We start from the raw sequence: 21569 nt of genomic DNA, 5'->3' as shown, positions 1-21569 counted from the left end.
TGACCTGAGGTGAAATCAAGAGTCAGGTGCTCAACTGACTGAGCCACTCAGGCACCCCAGGAATGTATACTTACTTACTATGAAAAAGTATGTTAACCTTAGTCCTGAATACTATCTTACTTAAGAGTGAGATGCCACAGGGATTTCCACAAGGATCAGAAACAAAGCACAAGTGCTTACTACTTCCACTACTATTTAAATGTTGTAAAGTAGATGTTAGTCAATACAGTTACACATAAGAAATCAATTACAAGTACAGAAATTGAAGAAGTGAAGCTATTTTTACTTACAGATGAAATATGATATTTATCTAGAAGTCTCCAAAAAACCAAAGGTAAAATTAACTCAAAGAATAAAGGAATTCAGGAAGGTAAAATTTACATACAGAAATAATAGTCGTCAAATATACAAACAATAAAAAGAGTGGCAATGGAAAAAACAAATGCAAAAAAAGAATCTCATGTATACCCAACTTCCTTCCCATCTCTGACCCTCCAACATGCTGTTTCCTCTACCTGGAGTTTCCCCCGCCTCCCCCGCCATTTTTACTTAGCTAACTTTTACTCATCCATCAGAAAACAGCTTAAGAATGCTTTCTTTAAATACCACACCATTTTACTTACATGTAGAACCTAAAAAACAAAATAAGTGAACAAAACTAATAGATGCAGAAAACAGAGTGGTAATTGCCAAAGAGGAAGGGGTAGGGGGATGGGCAAAATGAATGAAGGGGATCAAGAGGTACAGACCTCAAGTTATAAAATAAACAAGCCCTGGGGATGCAATGTACAGCATGGTGACTATAGTCAATAATACTGAATTGCATATTTGGAAGTTGCTAAGAGAGTTGATCTTGAAAGTTCTCATGACAAGAAAAATAATTTTTGTAACTGTGTGGTGAGGGTTGGTAACTAGACTTATTGTGGTGACCATATCACAGTGTATACAAATATTGAATCATTGTGTTGCATACCTGAAACTAACATAATGTTATATGTCAATTATATCTTAGTAAAGAATAAAAAGAATGCTTTCTTCAGCAAAAACTTCCTTGATTGTTCAGCAACAAATTAAGTATGTAATTGTCTTTTTTCTCTTTCCTTATTTTTCCAACTTTATTGAGATATAATTGATATATAATATTGTGTAAGTTTAAGGTATACGAGGCGTTGATTTGATACACTTATACACTGCAAAATAATAATCAACACAGAGTTAGCTAACACCTCCATTACATCACATAATTACCATTCCTCTTTTTGTGGTGAGAATGTTTAAGCTCTTTTACAAGTCCTGATGCCCAGGCATCATTCTTTACCTATGATACAGATCACAGTCTCTGGGGGAGGAACCCAGACATCCAGAGCAAGTGTGTGTGTGTGTGTGTGTGTGTGTGTGTGTGTGTGTGTGCGCGCGCGCGCACAAAATTTTCTATAGCAGTTTTAGGTTCAGGGCAAAATGGAGAGGAAGGTGCAGAGATGTCCCCACACAGGCACAGCCTCCCCCATTAGCAACATCCTACACCGGAGTGGTACCTTTGTAATAACTGGTAAGCCTACAGTGACTTATCAATATCACACGAAGTCCACAGTTTACATTAGGACTCACTCTTGGTGTACATTCTGTGGGTTTTCACAAATGTATAATGGCATGTACCCCATTATAATATCATACAGAATAATTTCACTGCCCTAAAAGTCCTCTTTTCTCCCTAACCCCTGGCAATCTTTTTACTGTTTCTATAGCTTTTCCTCTTATAGCATGTCCTATAGTTGGAATTGTGTAGTATGTAGCCTTTTTGGATAGGCTCAGTGTATTTTTTAAACTACTTGGGTGATTCCAGTGCTCAGCCAAGTTTGGGAATGAGTGGTTTAACTCCTTTTTCTTTCTCCATACCTTCCAATCTACTCAGTCCAAATGTTCCTTAATTTTTGGTGACAAAGTATTCCTTAGAGTTGCAGAAGCCTATTAACTTTTCCTTAGAAAGGAAAAAAAAATAAGGTGAGGTACATGAGTTTTTTTCCTAACAATAAAAAAGCTAAAAGATAAAAGCTGGTAAGCAAAGTGCTTTCTGGCTAGATACGAAACCTCAAAGGGACAATTAGTGAAATGAACGATACCTGGCATTCATATAAAATTACTAGGCATAGGAAAAAGCAGAAAAATGTGACCCATAAACAAGAAAAAATAAGTCAACAGAAACAGAGTTAGAAATATCAAAGATGAAATAATTAGGACAAGCATCTTAAAATAACCATTATAACTATATATATACATATTTATATGTATAACTATATATATGTATAACTGTATATATGTATATATGTCTGTATAACTATGTATATATACATATCTATATGTCTGTCTACATGACACTTTTTTAAATTTCTTGAAAAGATAATCAATTGTTTAAAGTAAAACGAAATAACAACATATTATGTTTTTATAACATACAAACAAGTAAAATCTACGTGTTGTGTACATTAGCACAAAAACCAGGAGAGAAGTGGATGTATAGTGTTCCAAGGTTCTTAAAACTTCATGTGAACTACTATAATACCACTTGAAGGCAGACTGCGATAAGTAAAAATATGTAAACCAGCGGTTTTTCACCAGAGATGGTTTTCCCCTTCAGGAAACATCTGGCAATGTCTGGAAACATTTCTTATTGCTACAACTGAGGAGGTGCTCCTGGCATCTAGCAGGTAAAGGCCTGGGATGCTACTGCCCAACACCCTAAAATATACAGGAGTCTCACCACCACTACAGTTATCCCACCCAATATGTCAATGGTGACGATGTGCTATATTCCCTAAAGCAAGCACTGAAGTAACGTAACAAAAAATTATAGCTAGTAGACCTAAAAAGGGGATAAAATTAAATCATAAAAATTACTCAATCCAAAAGAAGGCAAAAGAGGAAAAGGTGAACATAAATCAGATAAGACAAATAAAAAACAAACAGCAAGATGGTAAGGAAGACCCAACTATATGCTAACTACAAGAATTACACTTTAAATTTAAAGACAAAAATAAGCTAAAAGTAAAAAGACAAAACGTGCTAACAATACTCAAAAGAGAGTAGGTATAGCTATATTAATATCAGACAAAGTTGATTTTGGAGCAAAGAATATTAACAGGGATGGAGAAGGTAACTTCATAATGACAAGAAGGTGAATTCATAAAAAATACATAACAGTCCTAAACATGTATACACCTAATGACAGAGCTTAAGAAGATATTAATAAAAAACTGATAGAACTATGATAACAGACTGATCCACAATTATAGCTGGAGGGTTCAAAAACCTTCTCTCAAAAATTGATAGAAGAGTAGACACAAATATCAGTAAGGATAAAGACTTGAAAAACACTATAAAACAACTTGATCTAATTGATATTTATAGGCACACTTCACCCAACAGTAGAACAACTTTTCAAATACACACAGAAAGTTTACCCATAGACCATATTCTGGGCCATAACACATTCTCAATAATTTTTAAAGGATTCAAGTCACATAAAGTATTTTCTTCTGAACACAGTGGAATTAAATTGGAAATCAACAACAGAAAGATATGGAAATACCAAAGTATTTAGAAGCTACATAACATACTTCTAAATAACCTCCGGATCCAGAGATAAAATACTTAAGAAAAAGGATCAAAAATGAAGAATGCAATAAATGAGATTTGAAACAGGCCTGATGCATTGTGCAGCAGTCTGGAAGAAGCAGAGTAACAGATCAGTGAGATAGAAGAGAAAATAATGGAAGATAATGAAGCTGAACAAAAGAGAGAAAGAATTATGGAACATGAGAATAGACTTAGGGACCTCAGTGACTCCATTGAATGTAATAACATTCATAATAAATTCATATTATAGAAATCCCAGAAGAAGAGATAGAAAAGGGGGCAGAACATTTATTTCAAGAAATAACAACAGAAAACTTCCCTAATCTGAGGAAGGAAACAAACATCCAGATCCAGAGGCACAGAGAACTCCCACCAAAATCAACAAAAGCAGGCCAATACCAAGACATATTGTAATTAAATTTGTAAAATATAATGATAATGAAAAAAACCCTTAAAAGCAGCAAGACAAAAGAAGTCCTTAACTTAAGGGAAAACCCATAATGGTAGCTGCAGATTTCTCAACAGAAACTGGGCAAGCCAGAAGAGAGTGGCATGATACACTCAAAGTACTGAATGGGAAAAACCTGCAGCCAAAAATACTCTATCCAGCAAGGTGGTCATTCAGAATAGGAGAGATAGCTTCCCAGACAAACAAAAACTAAAGGAGTTCATGACAACTAAACCAACCCTATAAGAAATATTAAAGGGGATTCTTTGAGTTGAAATGAAAGACCAAAAGTGAGAGTATTAAAAGTAAAAAATAGAAAAGCTGTAACAATAAGTATTTCTCCAAAAATGGGAGTCATAAAATGAAAGGATTAAAATATGACACCATAAACCTAAAACATGGGGGGTACAGGAGTAACTTAAGCAACTATCAACTTAACATAGACTGTAACATTCAGAAGATGTTATATACAAACCTATTGGTAACCACAAGTCAAAAATCAGTAATAGCTATGCAAAGAATAAAGAGAAAGGAATCTAAGATATCACTAAAGAAAGCTAACAAAACATGAAAGGGAGCAAGAGAAGAAATGATCAGGGAAAAACTACAAAAACCACCACAAAACAAGTAAGAAAATGGCACCTAAATACATATCAAGAAAACCTTTGGAAAAGACCACAGATACATGGAGGCTAAATAACCTGCTATTAAACAATGAATGGCTCAACCAGAAAATCAGTCAATACAGGGCTACCTCAAGAAGTAAGGAAAATCTCAAACAAGCTAAGCTTACACCTAAAGGAGCTAGAAAAAGAACAACAAACGAAGCCTAAAGCCAGCAGAAGGAAGAAAATGATAAAGAATAGAACAGAAATAAATGAGACAGAAACTGAAAAAAAATAGAAAAGATCAATGAAACCAGGAACTGTTTCTTTGAAAAAATTAATAAAATTGATAAACCTCTAGCCAGACTTATCAAAAAGAAAGGAGAAAGGACCCAAATAAATAAGATCACAAATAAAAGAAGAGAAATAACAACCCACACCATACAAATATTAACAATTATAAGAGAATACTATGGAAAACTATATGCCAACAAATTGGACAACCTGAAAGAAATGGATAAATTCCTAGAAACCTATAAACTATCAAAACTGAAACAGGAGGAAATAGAAAACTTTAACAGACCCATAACCAGCAAAGAAATTGAATCAGTAATAACAAATCTCCCAAGACACAAAAGTCCAGGATCAGATACCTAGACAGGCGATTTCTACCAAAGATTTAAAGAAGAGTTAATACCTTTTCTTCTCAAACTATTCCAAAAAATAGAAATGGAAGAAAAGCTTCCAAATTCATTCTGTGAGGCCAGTATTACCCTAATACCAAAACCAGACAAAGATCCCATTAATGGAATACTACTCAGCCATGAGAAAGAATGAAATCCTGCCATCTGCAACAATGTGGATGGAACTGGAGGGTATTATGCTAAGTGAAATGTCAGTCAGAGAAAGACAGATATCATGTTTTCACTCACATGTGGAATCTGAGAAACTTAACAGAAGACCACGGGGGAAGGAGAGGGGGGAAAAAGTACAGAGAGGGAGGCAAACCATAAGAGACTATTAAATACACAGAACAAACTGAGTGTTGATGTAGGGGGGAGCAAGGGGAGAGGAAAAAGAGGGGTTGGGCACTGGGGAGGGCACTTGTTGGGATAAGCACTGGGTGTTGTATGTAAGCGATGAATCATGGGAATCTACTCCCAAAGCCAAGAGCACACTGTATACACTGTATGATAGCTAATTTGACAATAAATTATATTTTAAAAAAAGAATGATAATGAAGATAGATGCAAAACTTCTCAATAAAATATTAGCAAACGAAATCCAACACTACATTAAAAAATCATTCATCACGATCAAGTGGGATATATTCCTGGGCTGCAAGGGTGGTTCAATATTCACAAATCTATCAACATGATACACCACATTAGTAACAGAAAGGATAACAACCACATGATCATTTCAATAGATGCACAAAAAGCATTTGACAAAGTACAACATCCATTGATGATGAAAACCCTCAAAAAATTAGGTTTAGAGGAAACATACCTCAACATAATAAAGGCCATATAAGAAAAAACCCACATATAATATCATCCTCAATGGGAAAACCTGAGAGCTTTCTTCTATGGTCAGGAACAAGACAGGGATGTCCACCCTCACCACTGCTATTTAACATAGTACCAGAATTCCTAGCCATTGCACTAAAACAACACAAAGAAATAAAAGGCATCCAATTTGGCAAGGAAGAAATAAAACTTTCACTATTTGCAGACAACATAACACTCTATATAGAAAACCCGAAAGACTCCACCAGAAAAGCGCTAGAACTGATATACAAATTCAGTGAAGTCACAGGATACAAAATCAACGTACAAAAATCTGTTACATTTCTATGCACCAATAATGAAGTAGCAGAAAGAGTAATTAAGGAATCAATTCCTATCTATCTATCTATCTATCTATCTACCTATCTATTTCTTAGAGAGAGGGGAGCACACAAGTGGTAAAAAGGAGCAGAGGGAGAGTGAAAGAGAATTCCAAGTAGGTTCCACACTGAGCATGAAGCCCAATGCGAGACTTGATCCCACAACCCTGGGATCATGATCTGAGCCAAAATCAAGAGTTGAATGCTCAACCGACTGAGATACCCAGGCACCCCAGAATCAATCCCATTTACAATTACACCAATAATAATAAGATACCTAGGAATAAGCCTAGCCTAATCAAAGAGGTGAAAGACCTGTACTCTGAAAACTATAAAACACTGATGAAAGAAACTGAAGATATCACAAAGACCTGAAAAGACATTCCACACTTATGGATAAGAAGAATACTGTTAAAATGTCTATAATACCCAAAGCAATCTACACACTTCATGCAATCTTTACCAAAATACCAATAGCGTTTTTCACAGAGCTAGAACAAACCATCCTAAAATTTGTATGGAACCACAAAAGACCACAAATAACCAAAGCAACCTTGCAAAAGAAAAGCAAAGCTGGAGGCATCACAATTCCAGACTTCAAGTTATACCACAAAGCTGTAGTGATTAAGACAATAAGGTACTGGCACAAAAATAGACACATAGATCAATATAGCAGAACATAAAACCCAGATATGAACTGACAACTATATGGTCAATTAATCTTTGACAAAGCAAGAAAGAATATCCAATGGAAAAAAGACAGTCACTTCAACAACTGGTGTTGGGAAAATTGGGCAGCAACATGCAGAAGAATGAACCTGGACCACTTTCTCACACCATACACAAAAATAAATCCAAAATGGATGAAAGACCTAAATGTGAGACAGGAAACCATCAAAATCCTAGAGAAGAACACAGGCAGTAACTTCTTTGACATCAGCCATAGCAACTTCTTACTAGATATGTCCCCTGAGGCAAGGGAGACTAAAGCAAAAATAAACTATTAGAACTTCATGAAACTAAAATACTTCTGCACAGCAAAGGAAACAATTAACAAAACTAAAAGGCGACCTATGGAATGGGAGAAGATATTTGCAAATGACATATGTGATAAAGGATTAGTATCTAAAATATAAAGAACTTATAAAACTCAACACCCAATAAATGAATAATCCAATTAAAAATGGGCAGAAGACATGAATACACATTTTCCAAAAAAGACATCCAGATGGCCAACAGACACATGAAAAGATGCTCAACATCACTGATCATCAGGGAAATACAAATCACAACTACAATGAGATATCATCTCACATCTGTCAGAAGGGCTAAAATCAACAACACAAGAAACAATAGGTGTTGGCGAGGATGTGGAGAAAGAGGAACCCTCTTGTACTGTTGGTGGGAATGCAAACTGGTGCCTCCACTGTGGAAAGCAGTATGGAGGTTCCTCAAAAAGTTACAAATTAGAACTACTTTATTATCTACTAATTGCACTACTAAGTGTTTACCCAATGAATACAAACATACAAATACAAAGGGCGTCATGACTCCAATGTTTACAGCAGCATTATCTACAATAGCCAAAATATAGAAAGAGCCCAAGTGTCCATTAACTGATGAATGAAGAAGAAATGGTATGTGTGTGTGTGTGTGTGTGTGTTGTATGTGTATATGTGTGTATATATATGTATATACACACATACACACACACACATATACAAACAATGGAATATTACTTGACCATAAAAAAAGAATGAAATCTTGCCATGTGCAATGACATGGATGGAGCTAGAGAGTATAATGCTAAGCTAAATAAGTCAGTCAGAGAAAGACAAATACCATATGATTTCACTCATATGTGGAATTTAAGAAACAAATGAGGAAAGGGAAAAAAAGAGAGAAACCAAGAAACAGATTCTTAACTATAGAAAAGGAACTGATGGTCACCAGAAGAGATGGGTGGGGAATGGTAAAATAGGAGATGGGGATCACGGGGTGCACTTGTGGTGATGAGCACCAGGTGTTGTACAGAAGTGTTGAATCACTGTATTGCACACCTGAAACTAATATTATACTGCATGTTAAATAACTGGAATTTAAATAAAAACTTGAAAAAATAAAATAAGGAAAAAAATCTCACTGAAAATATGCCAAAAAAAAGAAAAAAAGAGAAGAAATCGTGCAATAGTGGACTTCCTTGCCTTGGTCCTGCTCTGGCTATGACTGCAGCCCCGCCGTATTACTGTTCCCACATACCTTTAGTTTTAGCCTTCCTGAATCTTTGTATTTTGTTTGACTCTTGTATGGCGCATAGAGTTGGTTTTGACTTTAGTATCTAATTTTAAAACCATTTTCTTTAATAGACAAGTTCATCTAATTAGGAGATAAATAAGTCCTGGGGATGTAATGTGGAACATGATGACTACAGTTAACAATACTGTATCATAGGGGCACCTGGGTGGCTCAGTCAGTTGAGTGTCGGACTCTTGATTTTGGCTCAGGTCATGATCCCACAGTTCATTGGATCAAGCCCCACATCAGACTCTGCACTGACAGCTAGAACCTGCTTGGGATTTTCCCTCTCTCCTCTCTCCCTCCGCCCCTCTTCCCCACTTGCGCGCGCTCTTTCTCTCTCTCTCTCTCTCTCTCTCTCTCTCTCTCTCTCTCTCTCTCGTTCTCTAAAACAAACAAAAACGATACTGTCTTATATGTTTGAAAGTTACTAAGAGAGTACATCTTAAAAGTTCTCATCACACATACAAAAGAAACAATTTGTAACTATGCAAGGTGGCCAATGTTAACTGAACTTGTGCCAATTATTTTGCAATATTTACATGTATCAAATCATTATGCTCTATACCTGAAACTTATACAATGTTCTTCTGTTTATATCTCAACAAAACAGAAAACTACCTAAATAAATAACCTGTGGATTAATCAGGAAGTCAAAAAGGAAAAATACAAAATGTTTTGAACTGAATAAAAATGAAAACACAGTAAGATTTGTGGGATACAACTAAAGGAATACTTGGAAATTTACACAAATTTATATAGAAAAAAAGAAAATAGATCTCAAATAAACTCAGCTTCCATCCACCTTAAAAAAATAGAAAAAAGAACAAGTGAAGCTCAAAGTAACTGAAAAGAGGGTGTCTGTGGCTCAGCTGGTTAAGCATCTAACTTCAGCTCAGGTCATGATCTTGCAGTATGTGTGTCCGAGTCCTGCATCAGGTGAGTTTGAGCCCTGCTTTGGGTGAACATGAGCTTCACTTTTCTTTCTCTCTCTCTCTCTGCCCCTCATGTGATTCTCTCCCTCTCCCTCTCTTACTCCACCCTCGCTTACTTGCACTTTCTCTCTCAATTTAAAAAAAAAAAAAAGTAAGCAAAAAGAAGGAAATAACATATCAGAGTTGACATAAATGGAACAGTACACAGAAAAACAGAGAAAACCAATGAAACCAAAGGTTATTCTTTGACATATCCAGTAAAATTATTGCACTTCTAGCCAGATTTATCAGAAAAAAGAAACAAATTACCAATATGGTAATGAGAGAGACATTACTATGATTTTACAGATAATAAGCAATAAAAGATATTATCATAACAACTTTATACCAATAAATTCAACCACTTAGATGAAATAAGTCCTTTGAAAGACACAAATTACCAAAGCTTATTCAAGAAGAACTATATAATCTGAATAGCCCTATATCTATTAAATAAATCAAATTGGTAGTTAAAAATCTTCCCACAATGAATACTCCAGGCCCAGAAGGTTTGACTGGTGAATTCTACTAAAAAGGAAGAAAGAATATCAATTCTACAAAAACTCTTCCATTAAATTGAAAAGCAGGCAATACTGCTGAACTCTCCTTCTGACGTCAGGATTTCTCTGCTGCCAAAGCCAGAGAAAGACTCTACAAGAAAACTACAAACTAATATCTCTCACGTATGTAAAATTGTGAACAAAATTTTAGCAAATCAAATCTAGCAGTACATAAAATGGATCGTTCATCACGAATGATGGAGTTTTTCCCAGGAATGCGAAGTTGGTTTAGCAATCAAAACAATCAGTCAATGTAATTCATCAATATTAACAGACTAAAAAAGAAAAGCACTATAGATACAAATAGGCATTGGATAAAATGCAACATTTATTACTGAAGAAAAAGAGAACTCTCGATAAACTAGGAATAGAAGGAAACCTCCTCAAATCAGTAAGGGAAAAAAACCTTCAGGTAACATCATACTTAATAGTAGAAGACTGAATGATTTCCCCAAAGATCAGGAACAGAGCTACCATGACTGCTCTCACCAGTTGTATTCAGCAGTTTATTAGAGGTTCCAATGAGTACAGTAAGGTAAGAAAAATAAACAGAAGGCATCTAGATTAGAAAGGAAGAAGTAAAAACTGCCTTTATTCACAGATGAAAATCTATGTGGGTAATCCAATGGACTGTTCAAATAGGGTACTAAATTAACAAATAAGTTTAGCAAGGTAGGATATAAACTCAATATACAAAATCAATTGTATTTTTACATAGTAGCAATGAAGAATAGGAAATTGAAATTAAAACAATAGGATTTACAATAGGATGAAGATATGAAATGTGTACGGATAAATCTGACAAAAGATATGCAAGACTTGTATGCTGAAACCTACAAAGCATTGTTGAGAAAATTAAAGACCTAAAATAAACGGAGACTTATGCCATGTTCATAGATTGGAACACTCAATATTATTAAGGTGTCAATTCTCCCCAAAATGATCAATATTCAATATAATCCCAGTCAAAAATATAAGCAGGTTGTTTTGGAAAATAGTCTAGCAATTTCTTAGAAAGTTAAATATGCGTGTACCATATAATTCAGCCAGTGTGCTCCTAAGTATCTCCCTAAGGGAAGAGAAAGCACATATCCACACAAAGACTTGTACACAGAAGTTCAAAGTAGCTTTATTTGTAGTAAACCAAGACTGCAATTAACTCAAATATCTATCAGCAAGCAAAGGGATAAACAAATTGTGCTACTATTTATATAATTTAATACTTTTCTGTAATAAAAGGTGTAAACTATGGATACATGCTATAACATGGATGAATCCTAAAATAATTCTGGTGTATGAAATGAGACAGACAAAAAAGAGTACATATTCTATGATTCTATACATATGTATATTTTCCCATAGAAAATGCAGGCTATCTTTAACAAATGGTGCTGGGAGAACTGGACAGCAACATGCAGAAGGTTGAAACTAGACCACTTTCTCACACCATTTACAAAAATAAACTCAAAATGGATAAAGGACCTAAATGTGAGACAGGAAACCATCAGAACCTTAGAGGAGAAAGCAGGAAAAGACCTCTCTGACCTCAGCCGTAGCAATCTCTTACTCGACACATCCCCAAAGGCAAGGGAATTAAAAGCAAAAGTGAATTACTGGGACCTTATGAAGATAAAAAGCTTCTGCACAGCAAAGGAAACAACCAACAAAACTAAAAGGCAACCAACGGAATGGGAAAAGATATTTGCAAATGACATATCGGACAAAGGGCTAGTATCTAAAATCTATAAAGAGCTCACCAAACTCCACACCCGAAAAACAAATAACCCAGTGAAGAAATGGGCAGAAAACATGAATAGACACTTCTCTAAAGAAGACATCCAGATGGCCAACAGGCACATGAAAAGATGTTCAGCGTCGCTCCTTATCAGGGAAATACAAATCAAAACCACACTCAGATATCACCTCACGCCAGTCAGAGTGGCCAAAATGAACAAATCAGGAGACTATAGATGCTGGAGAGGATGTGGAGAAACGGGAACCCTCTTGCACTGTTGGTGGGAATGCAAATTGGTGCAGCCGCTCTGGAAAACAGTGTGGAGGTTCCTCAGAAAATTAAAAATAGACCTACCCTATGACCCAGCAATAGCACTGCTAGGAATTTATCCAAGGGATACAGGAGTACTGATGCATAGGGGCACTTGTACCCCAATGTTCTTAGCAGCACTCTCAACAATAGCCAAATTATGGACAGAGCCTAAATGTCCATCAACGGATGAATGGATAAAGAAATTGTGGTATATATACACAATGGAATACTATGTGGCAATGAGAAAAAATGAAATATGGCCTTTTGTAGCAACGTGGGTGGAACTGGAGAGTGTGATGCTAAGTGAAATAAGCCATACAGAGAAAGACAGATACCATATGGTTTCACTCTTATGTGGATCCTGAGAAACTTAACAGGAACCTATGGGGGAGGGGAAGGGAAAAAAAAAAAGGTTAGAGTGGGAGAGAGCCAAAGCATAAGAGACTGTTAAAAACTGAGAACAAACTGAGGGTTGATGGGGGGTGGGAGGGAGGGGAGGGTGGGTGATGGGTATTGAGGAGGGCACCTTTTGGGATGAGCACTGGGTGTTGTATGGAAACCAATTTGTCAATAAATTTCATATATATATATAAAAAAAAAAAAAGAAAATGCAGGCTACTCTATAGTGACCACAGATCAGGGTTTCCTGGGGTTGGAGGAGGGACACGGAGTGATGAGAGGGAGGAATTACAAAGGGACCCGAAGAACATTTTGAGGGTGATGGATATTTTCATTATCTTGATTGTGGTGATGGTATAAACAGGTGTGCACATGTGAAAACTTATCATATTATATACTTTTTTGATCTTTACATCATTTTATTTTTTAAATATAATTTATTGGCAAATTGGCAAATTATATACTTTAAATGTGTGTAGTTTATTGTATGTCAATTATACGTCAATAAAGCTGTTAAAAAATAAAAGGAACCCGGGCTCCTTGGAGGAATGGTGAATCCAGAGCTGAATCCGGGAAAGAACAAGAGGAAGGTGGAACATCTTGTGCCAGAAAATCAAGTAGTACTCAAAGAATAAGGAGAATATGGCAAAAGAACATGGGAGGAGCTTCCACTGGTTGATTCTGAAACAATGTGTGCCTCAAAATAGCTAATGATAATAATGGATTAGAACCCATTGAATAAAATAAAGAATACAGATACACACATGAATATAAATAAATAAATGAGGGACGCCTGGGTGGCTCAGCCGGCTAAGCGCCTGACTTCAGCTTAGGTCATGATCTCATGGTTTGTGAGTTTGAGCTCTGCATCGGGCTCTCTGCTGTCAGCGCAGAGCCCACTTTTCTGTCCACCTCTGTCTGCCTCTCCCCTGCTTGCACGCACATGCACATACTCTCCCTCTCTAAAATAAATAAGCCTTAAAAATTTTTTAATAAATAAATGATTAAATAAACAGATGGGCAGGGAAAGCCCTTCCTGAGAGTAGAATGCCATCTGGTAAATGTAAAAGGAATGATGGAATTAGAACATTGCTTTTGAGAACCATCTTAGTAATAAATAATTTAGGAAAGAATCATTGATGAATGGTAAAAGTCCCCACAATATACTTACTCATTTCAAAGGGAAGAATAGTAACCTTATAGTGGAAAAGCCTCATAGACACTACCTTAAGCATCTGGTCAAAGTTGAAACCACCAATAATGGCACAAATTGATAGCATGTGCCTCTTGATACAAATCACTGAGAAGAAGACAACATCCCTTCTGTGGTGTTATTGCCAAAAGTGCTTAATCTGAAGCTTATTTTGATAAAATGTAAACAAACCCAAAATGAGGGACATTTTCCAAAATCACTGGCCTACAATCTTCAAAAATACAATGTTCACAGAAGGCAAAAGAATTGTTTCCGATCAAAGGAGACTCCAGGTCATGATAATTACATGCAGTGTGTGAAGCTGCATCTGGACCAAAATAAAGGAATGTTATCAGGAAAACTGGTAAAATTTGAATACTATCTGTGGATTAGGTAATAGTATTATATGAAGTTTAATGTCCTAAAACTATTTTATTTTTTTTATGTAAGAAAATGTACCGGTTCTTTAGGAAATGTCAATCATGTGTGTAACTTAGCTCTCACATGGTTCAGGAAAAACCATCCATAGGTATAAAGAAAAAAAATAATAATGAAATATGATAAAATTTTGATATTTGAGGAATCTGTGTAAAGGGTACACAGGAATCCTTTGTACTATTCTTGCAACTTTTCCGTAAATTTGAAATTATTTTAAGAAACGAATGTTAAAAAACATTAAGAGTAATAACTAAAAGAATCAAAGCAGTAAATACAACTTCTAAAACAGAAAAAACAGAAAACTCACTCAGTGTCACAAATGGTAGGAAACATAAAAAGAATTAAACAGAAAGCATGGCAAACAGAAGACAAAAATGTAATTGCAGGAACACTGCCACATGTATCAGCCACGATAATAAAGTGAATGCGTTACACTCACCTATTAACAGACAGATGCTCTCATTGTTTAAAACCAAGTAACTCAAGATCTTGCTATATTCTATTTATAAGGAACATACCTGAAACAAAATAACTGAGGAAGGTTGACAATAAAAGTTATAAAAGGAAAATGCTAGTAACAAGAACTACAACATGCAACAGGCAGTGGCAGAGACTGCTGACTGACTAATCCAAAATGTGCAGTGTCACCTTCCTCCTTGGTAACAGAATGCCCATTTTTAGCCAAGGTAAAGTTACCTGATGGGCCTCCCTGGTAGCTTAGGTGTGACTGCTTCACTAAGTTCTGCCAATGAGAAGGAGATGGAATTGTTTTCTGGGACTTCTGAGGTCACTTATTAGAAATTGGCTGAGCTAGGATGGGCCCCTTTTTGCCCTCCTACCTTTCCTCTTCCTTCTGGCCCTCAATGGAGATGTGCTGGCTGGAACTCCAGAAGTCTCGTGGACCATGAGGGGACCTTAGGATGGAAACCATATACCAAGATGGTGAAGCAGAAGGTAGGAGCCTGGGTCCCTGATGACATCATAGAGCCCTGGAATACTTATGTCCAGACTTCTACTCAAGAAAGAAATAATCTTTCTTGTTTAAACTGTTATTTATTATTTCCCTAATATATTTAGTTCAACCTAAACCTGACAGGAACAATAATATTCTCTAGAAAGCATGCATAAATAAATGCACAAATGGGCAAAGAAGGCTATTACATATTTTATGCAGGAAAACACAACAGGATCATATAATAGTTATGAACCTTTATATGCTCTTTATGCAATAACAACACAGCCTCAAAATACCTAAAGCTAACCCTGACTAAAATATACAAGTGGATGGGAAATTTATATACATCTGTCTCAGATATGTATAATCAAAAGCACAAACTATGAGAAAGGATATAAGGATCACTACAACATAACTTAACCAGCTTATTCTAACAAGGATATAAGGGACTGAGACCCAAAAGACAATACACGTATTTTTTGATCCCTAGGAAAAAGTCACAAAAATTGGCCATGTTTTAAGTTAGCAGTCCAGCAAACTTTTTATGACAAGTCCAGATAGGAAATGTTTTAAGCTGCATAGGCCACAGAGTCTCTATCCCAACCACTCAGCATTGCAGTTGTAACCAGTAAACAAATGAGTGTAGCTGTGTTCCGATAAAACTTAATTTACAAAATAGGCACCAGGCCCATGTGGCCTACAGGCTGTCATCTGTGAACCTCTTTTCTAGGTAACAAAGGAAATATCAAAAAATTTCCATAAAGCCAATATCACACAGGCCACAGTTATAATAATGTGTTAAAAATTAAAGTAATAGCAAAAAAAAAAAAAAAAAAACTCCTAAACTAACAAATCTGGAAATTTTTTTTTTCAACGTTTATTTATTTTTGGGACAGAAAGAGACAGAGCACGAATGGGGGAGGGGCAGAGAGAGAGGGAGACACAGAGCCGGAAACAGGCTCCAGGCTCTGAGCCATCAGCCCAGAGCCCGACGCAGGGCTCGAACTCACGGACCGTGAGATCGTGACCTGGCTGAAGTCGGACGCTTAACCGACTGCGCCACCCAGGCGCCCCGAATCTGGAAATTTTTAAATGCACTTCTAAATAACTCTTAGGTTGAAGAGAAAATAACGACTGGAAACACAAATCAGAAGTAAAAAAACCAACAAACAAAAGCCATTGTAACTACCACACATCAAAACCTCTGGAATGAGGCCACAGTGAGGAGGAATACGTATAGCCTTAGAAGTATTTATGAGAAAACAAGGGAGATAGAAAATGAGCCTACTTTTCACCTCATGAATTTAGGATAAAAATAATAAGAACAACACAGCAACAATAAAACGTACATGAAATAGAAGGAAGAAATTAATGAAGAGTGGAAGTTTTTTAAAAAGCTAACAAACTGAATTGATCTAGAGAACATAAAGCTGGACCTTTGAAAAAAACCAACAAAATACATAAGCCTCTGGCAACACAAGCAAGAAAAAAAGAGAAAACACAAGTAAACAGCATCAGCGATGGAAAAGGGGACATACTTAAAGAAACAAATCACACAATCAACCACTCAAGAGAGTTACTGAATGGCTATGATGTGGCAGGCCCTGCTCTAAGCACTAGTGAACAACATGGACTAGATCCCCACAATTATGGAGATAACAGTGTAATGGAGGGAAGAGACTGTAAATAAATGAATGACTAATTTGTGTTAGGGAAAAATGCTACAAAGAAAGTTAAACATATTTTTAAAAACAGTCAAACTCCTAGAAGCAGAGAATACAATAGTGGTTGCCAGGGGACGGGGGTAGGGATAAGGGGGGGGGGGTTGTTATTCAAGGGGCATAAAGCTTCAGTTATGCTACATGAATAAGTTCTAAAGATTTGCCTGTAGTTAACAATAAGGTACAGTGCGCTTCAAACTCTGTTAAGAGGGTAGATCTCATGTTCTCTTCTTACCAGAAAAACAAAATTAAAATGAATCAAAAAAAAAAAAACCCACAAAGGACACAAGGAAACTTTGGAGGTACTGGATGTGTCCATTACCTTGATTAGAGTGATGGTATGACATCTATTTACATATGTCCAAACTCATCAAATTGTATTCATTAAATATGTACAGTTGTGTATATATCAATTATGCCTTGAAAAAGCAGTTTTAAAAATGAACAATGAACAAACAAGCAAGAAAAAAAAATAGCACTGTGCAGCTAAAATAAGGTCTTAAAGATTAAGGTGGTTAAAAACCCCCAGAACACTCAATGGGCGCCATAATTTTCATTGTTCATTGGTGTCTCCGTTATTTTATGTGTGATGACATTCTAGCCCTAAACTTGATTTATATGTATATTCTAGATCATTTGTAACCCAATAAAGTCAGAAGCAAAAATTTTAAAGGAGAGTAAGATAAGACAAGGATAAGGCTCAGGAATTCAAACAAAGGAAGAGAAGGATCATCTGCTTCTAGCCCAAAATTTACTTCTAGGGGCGCCTGGGGGGCTCAGTTGGCTAAGCGCCTGACTCTTGATTTCTGCTCAGGTCATGATCTCCCAGTTTGTGAGACTAAGCCCCTCATCTGCTGACAGCATGGAGCCTGCTCGGGATTCTCTCTCTCCCTCTGCTTCTCCCCTACTCTCGCTCACTTTCTCTCTCTCAAAATAAGTAAATAAACATTAAAAAGCCTGTTTCTATGAGTGCAGAAGCAGTGCTTCTATTGATGATTTTGATGACCTCATCAGTGCCTTCTTAATTTAGATAGATTTGGGCCTTGACATTCTCAGGAGACACAAGGGTAAGCTTTGGCCCTGCACTTGCCCAGCTGCATGGTCTTGGATAAGTCACTTTACTTCCACAGACTCAAATTTAAGAAAGACACTCAGTGATCTTTCAAAGCACTTTAGGCTCTAGTGACTGAGAATTCAATTCTTCTCTTTTTTCCCGTTATAGTAGCACTTCTCCTTTACAGGAGAAGCACCATTTACTGAGAACACAATGGCAAACACATTCTGAAACTGCTGGAACTAACATGGAGGATAATTTCCAGCTAAAAAGTTTTCCCTCCGACAATTTTTTTAGACCACTAATTTTCACCATCCTACAAAAATAAGTTTGTTCTTAATACTTAAAATGTTTCAAATTAAGTCATTCAGAAGTTCAGAGGAAAGCAGTGCTTTGTACTTCAATGAACAGTTTTATTGAGGTATCATTGTGAAAAAAATATATTAAATACATTAAATAAATAATTTTAAAAAGAGGTTCAATTGTGGGTGAGATGAGAACACAAGAGTTACTCTCTTACCAAATTTCACGTATATAATATTGTTAACTATAGTCACATTGCTGTACATTAGCTCTCCAGAATTTATCTTGCGTAACTGAAACTTTGTACCCTTTACCAACATCTCCCCATTTCCCCCACCTCTTAGCCCTGGCCACCACCATTCTACTCTGTACTCTCTGCTGCTAGGACTGGACTATTTTAGTTCCATATATGTGAGATAATTCAGTATCTATCTTCCTGTGTCTGGCTTATTTCCCTTAGCATAATGTCCTCCAGGTTCATTCATGTTGAAAATGTTAAGATTTTCCTTCTACATTAATGCTCAATCATAGTCATTGTATGTGTGTGTGTATACATCCTTGATAATATATATATATATATATATATATATATATATATATACACACACCCTTGATAATTAGTGACATTGAGCACCTTTTCAAATTCCTGTTGGCCATGTGTAGGTCTTCTTTTGAGAAATGTCAAGTCCTTTGCATGTTTAATTGGGTCGAGTTGTTGTTATCAAGTTCCTTATATGTTTTAGTTATTAACCCCTAATCTCCCATTTCAGGCTTCCATTTCACTCTGTCGACTGTTTCCTTTACTGGGCAGAAACTTCCAGTTTGATGAAATCCCAGTTGTCTATTTTTGCTTTTGTTGCCATATCCAAAAAAATCATTACCAAGTTCTAACTCAAAAATCTTTTTTCCTAAATTTTATCCTAGTAGTTAATGTTTCTAGGTCTTGCGTTTAAGTCTTTAATCCATTTTGAGCTAATTTTTCTATATGGTATGAAGGGTCCAATTTCATTTTTCTACATGTGGATATCCAGTTTTTCAAAAATCATTTATTCATTTTATTGTGTATTCTTGGCACGCTTCTTGAAGATCAGCCAACCATAGATGTGTGGATTTATTTCTGGGCCTTCAATTCTGTTCCATTGGTCTAGAAGTCAATTTTTATATCAGTATCATACTTTTTGATTACAGTAACTTTGTAATGTATTTACAGATCACTAAGTGTGATGCCTCCACCTTCATTCTTGTTCAGGATTGCTTTAGCTATTTGGGGTCTTTTGTGATTCCATATGATTTTAGGACTGTTTTTTCTATTTCTGTAAAAAATCCCATTAGGATTTTAATAGAGAATGCACTGACTCTTTAGATCACTTTCAGTAGTATGGACATTTAACAATATTCCTCCAATCCATGAACATGGCATGTCTTTCCATTTACCTGTGTCTTTAATTTCCTTCATTAATGTTTTTATAATTTTCAGTGTACTGAAATTGACTTTGGTTAAGCTTATCCCCAAGTATTTTATTCTTTTTGTTGGTATCATGAATGGGATTGTATTCTTTTTTTTTGGGGGGGGGGATTGTATTCTTAATTCCATTTTTGGATAGTTTGTGGTTTGTGTTTAGAAATTCAACTGATTTTTATATATTGGTTTTGTATTCTGCAACTTTATGGAGTTTATTATTCCTAATCAGTTTTTGTTGTTGTTGTTGAGTCTTTAGCATTTTCGACATATGTGATCGTGTCATCTGTAATCCAAGATAAATTTTACTCCTGACTTGGATGCCTTTTCTTTCTCTTATATGATTGCTCCAACACACCCAGTACTATGTTGAATAGAAGTGGCAAGAGTGGACATCTTTTCTTTGCACTGAATCTTAGAGGTAAAGCTTTCAATTTTCCCCCCATTGATTATAATATCAGCTGTGGGCTTTTCATGTGTGGCCTTTATCGTATTAAGTTCCTTCTCTACCTATTTTGGTGATTTTTAATGCTTTTTCACCATCAATTGAGGTGGTCATGTGGTTTTAATCTTTCATTCTGTTAATATGGTATATCAAATTGATTTATTTGCATATGTTGAAACATCCTTATATCCTAGAGATAAATCACACTTGTACACTTGTTAATGGTGTATAACCCTTTTAATGTGCTGTTGAATTCAGTTTGATGGTATTTTATTAAAGAATTTTGCATCCCAGGGCACCTAGATAGCTCAGTCCATTAAGTGTCTGACTTGTGGTTTCGGCTCAGGTCATGATCTTACAGTTCGTGAGCTTGAACCTCGCATCAGGGTCTGCACTGGCAGTGTGGAGCCTGCCTGGGATTCTGTCTCCCTCTGTCTCTGTCCCTCCCCCACTTGCTATCTCTTTCTCAAAATAGATAAAAATAAGCTTAAAAAATATTTTTGTATCCCTGTTCATTAGGGATATTCACCTGTAGTATTCTTTTCTTGCAAGAGCTTCCCTCATGGATATATCACAAAGATGAATGGGTGTTGTTTTTAAGGTTATTTTTTCATTATCATGTTTCTGTATGGTGGGAGGTTGGCTTTATCTCTAGATATGCAATACCTATAGGCTTCAGGCATGTTGCATTTAGGGGAGGGAGGATCTGGTGTAACTGGGACATTTATAAGCCATTAATTAACGGCTTATAAGATCCTTAAGATAACTGGGGACATCCCACTTTTATTCCTTTTGAGAAAGATAGGAGTACAGATTTCAAAGAGGATGTGTTTTGTCTCTTTTAAAAAGGAATTCTTTTTTTAATATTTAGTTTTGGAGGTGGGGGGTGGCGGGGGGACAGACAGAATCCGAAGCAGGCGCCAGGCTCTGAGCTGTCAGCACAGAGCCCAACATGGGGCTCAAATTCACGAACCGCAAGATCATGACCTGAGCCGACATTGGACGCTCAACCGACTGAACCACCCTGGTGCCACTCAAAATGGATGTTTATTAATGCAAAGTATACAACTGATTACATATGTGTGTGTGTGTGTGTGTGTGTGTGTGTGTGTGTGTGTATTTGAACTAAGCCCCCAAAGTGAAACCCATCATT

The 21569-nt window shown here is 36.2% G+C and overlaps 1 protein-coding gene across 3 annotated transcripts in view; it reads right to left on the bottom strand.

Moving 5' to 3' along the window:
- BRCC3 (BRCA1/BRCA2-containing complex subunit 3) overlaps window positions 1-21569 on the bottom strand; it is a 64944-nt gene that overhangs the window by 11442 nt on the left and 31933 nt on the right. For 2 of the 3 annotated variants that reach the window (XM_030305478.1, XM_030305480.1), the window contains one exon: window positions 15319-15393. The exons of the other annotated variant lie outside the window; for it this stretch is intronic. In XM_030305478.1, the coding sequence (XP_030161338.1) occupies window positions 15319-15393 (75 nt within the window). The remainder of the gene's footprint in view (window positions 1-15318; window positions 15394-21569) is intronic. 3 annotated transcript variants of the gene reach the window in all.

The sequence above is a fragment of the Lynx canadensis genome, chromosome X (genome assembly GCF_007474595.2).
Source record: "Lynx canadensis isolate LIC74 chromosome X, mLynCan4.pri.v2, whole genome shotgun sequence".
NCBI lineage: Eukaryota > Metazoa > Chordata > Mammalia > Carnivora > Felidae > Lynx > Lynx canadensis.
The sequence above is the reverse complement of the archived record's forward strand: the minus strand, read 5'-3'. Positions and strand labels throughout refer to the sequence as shown.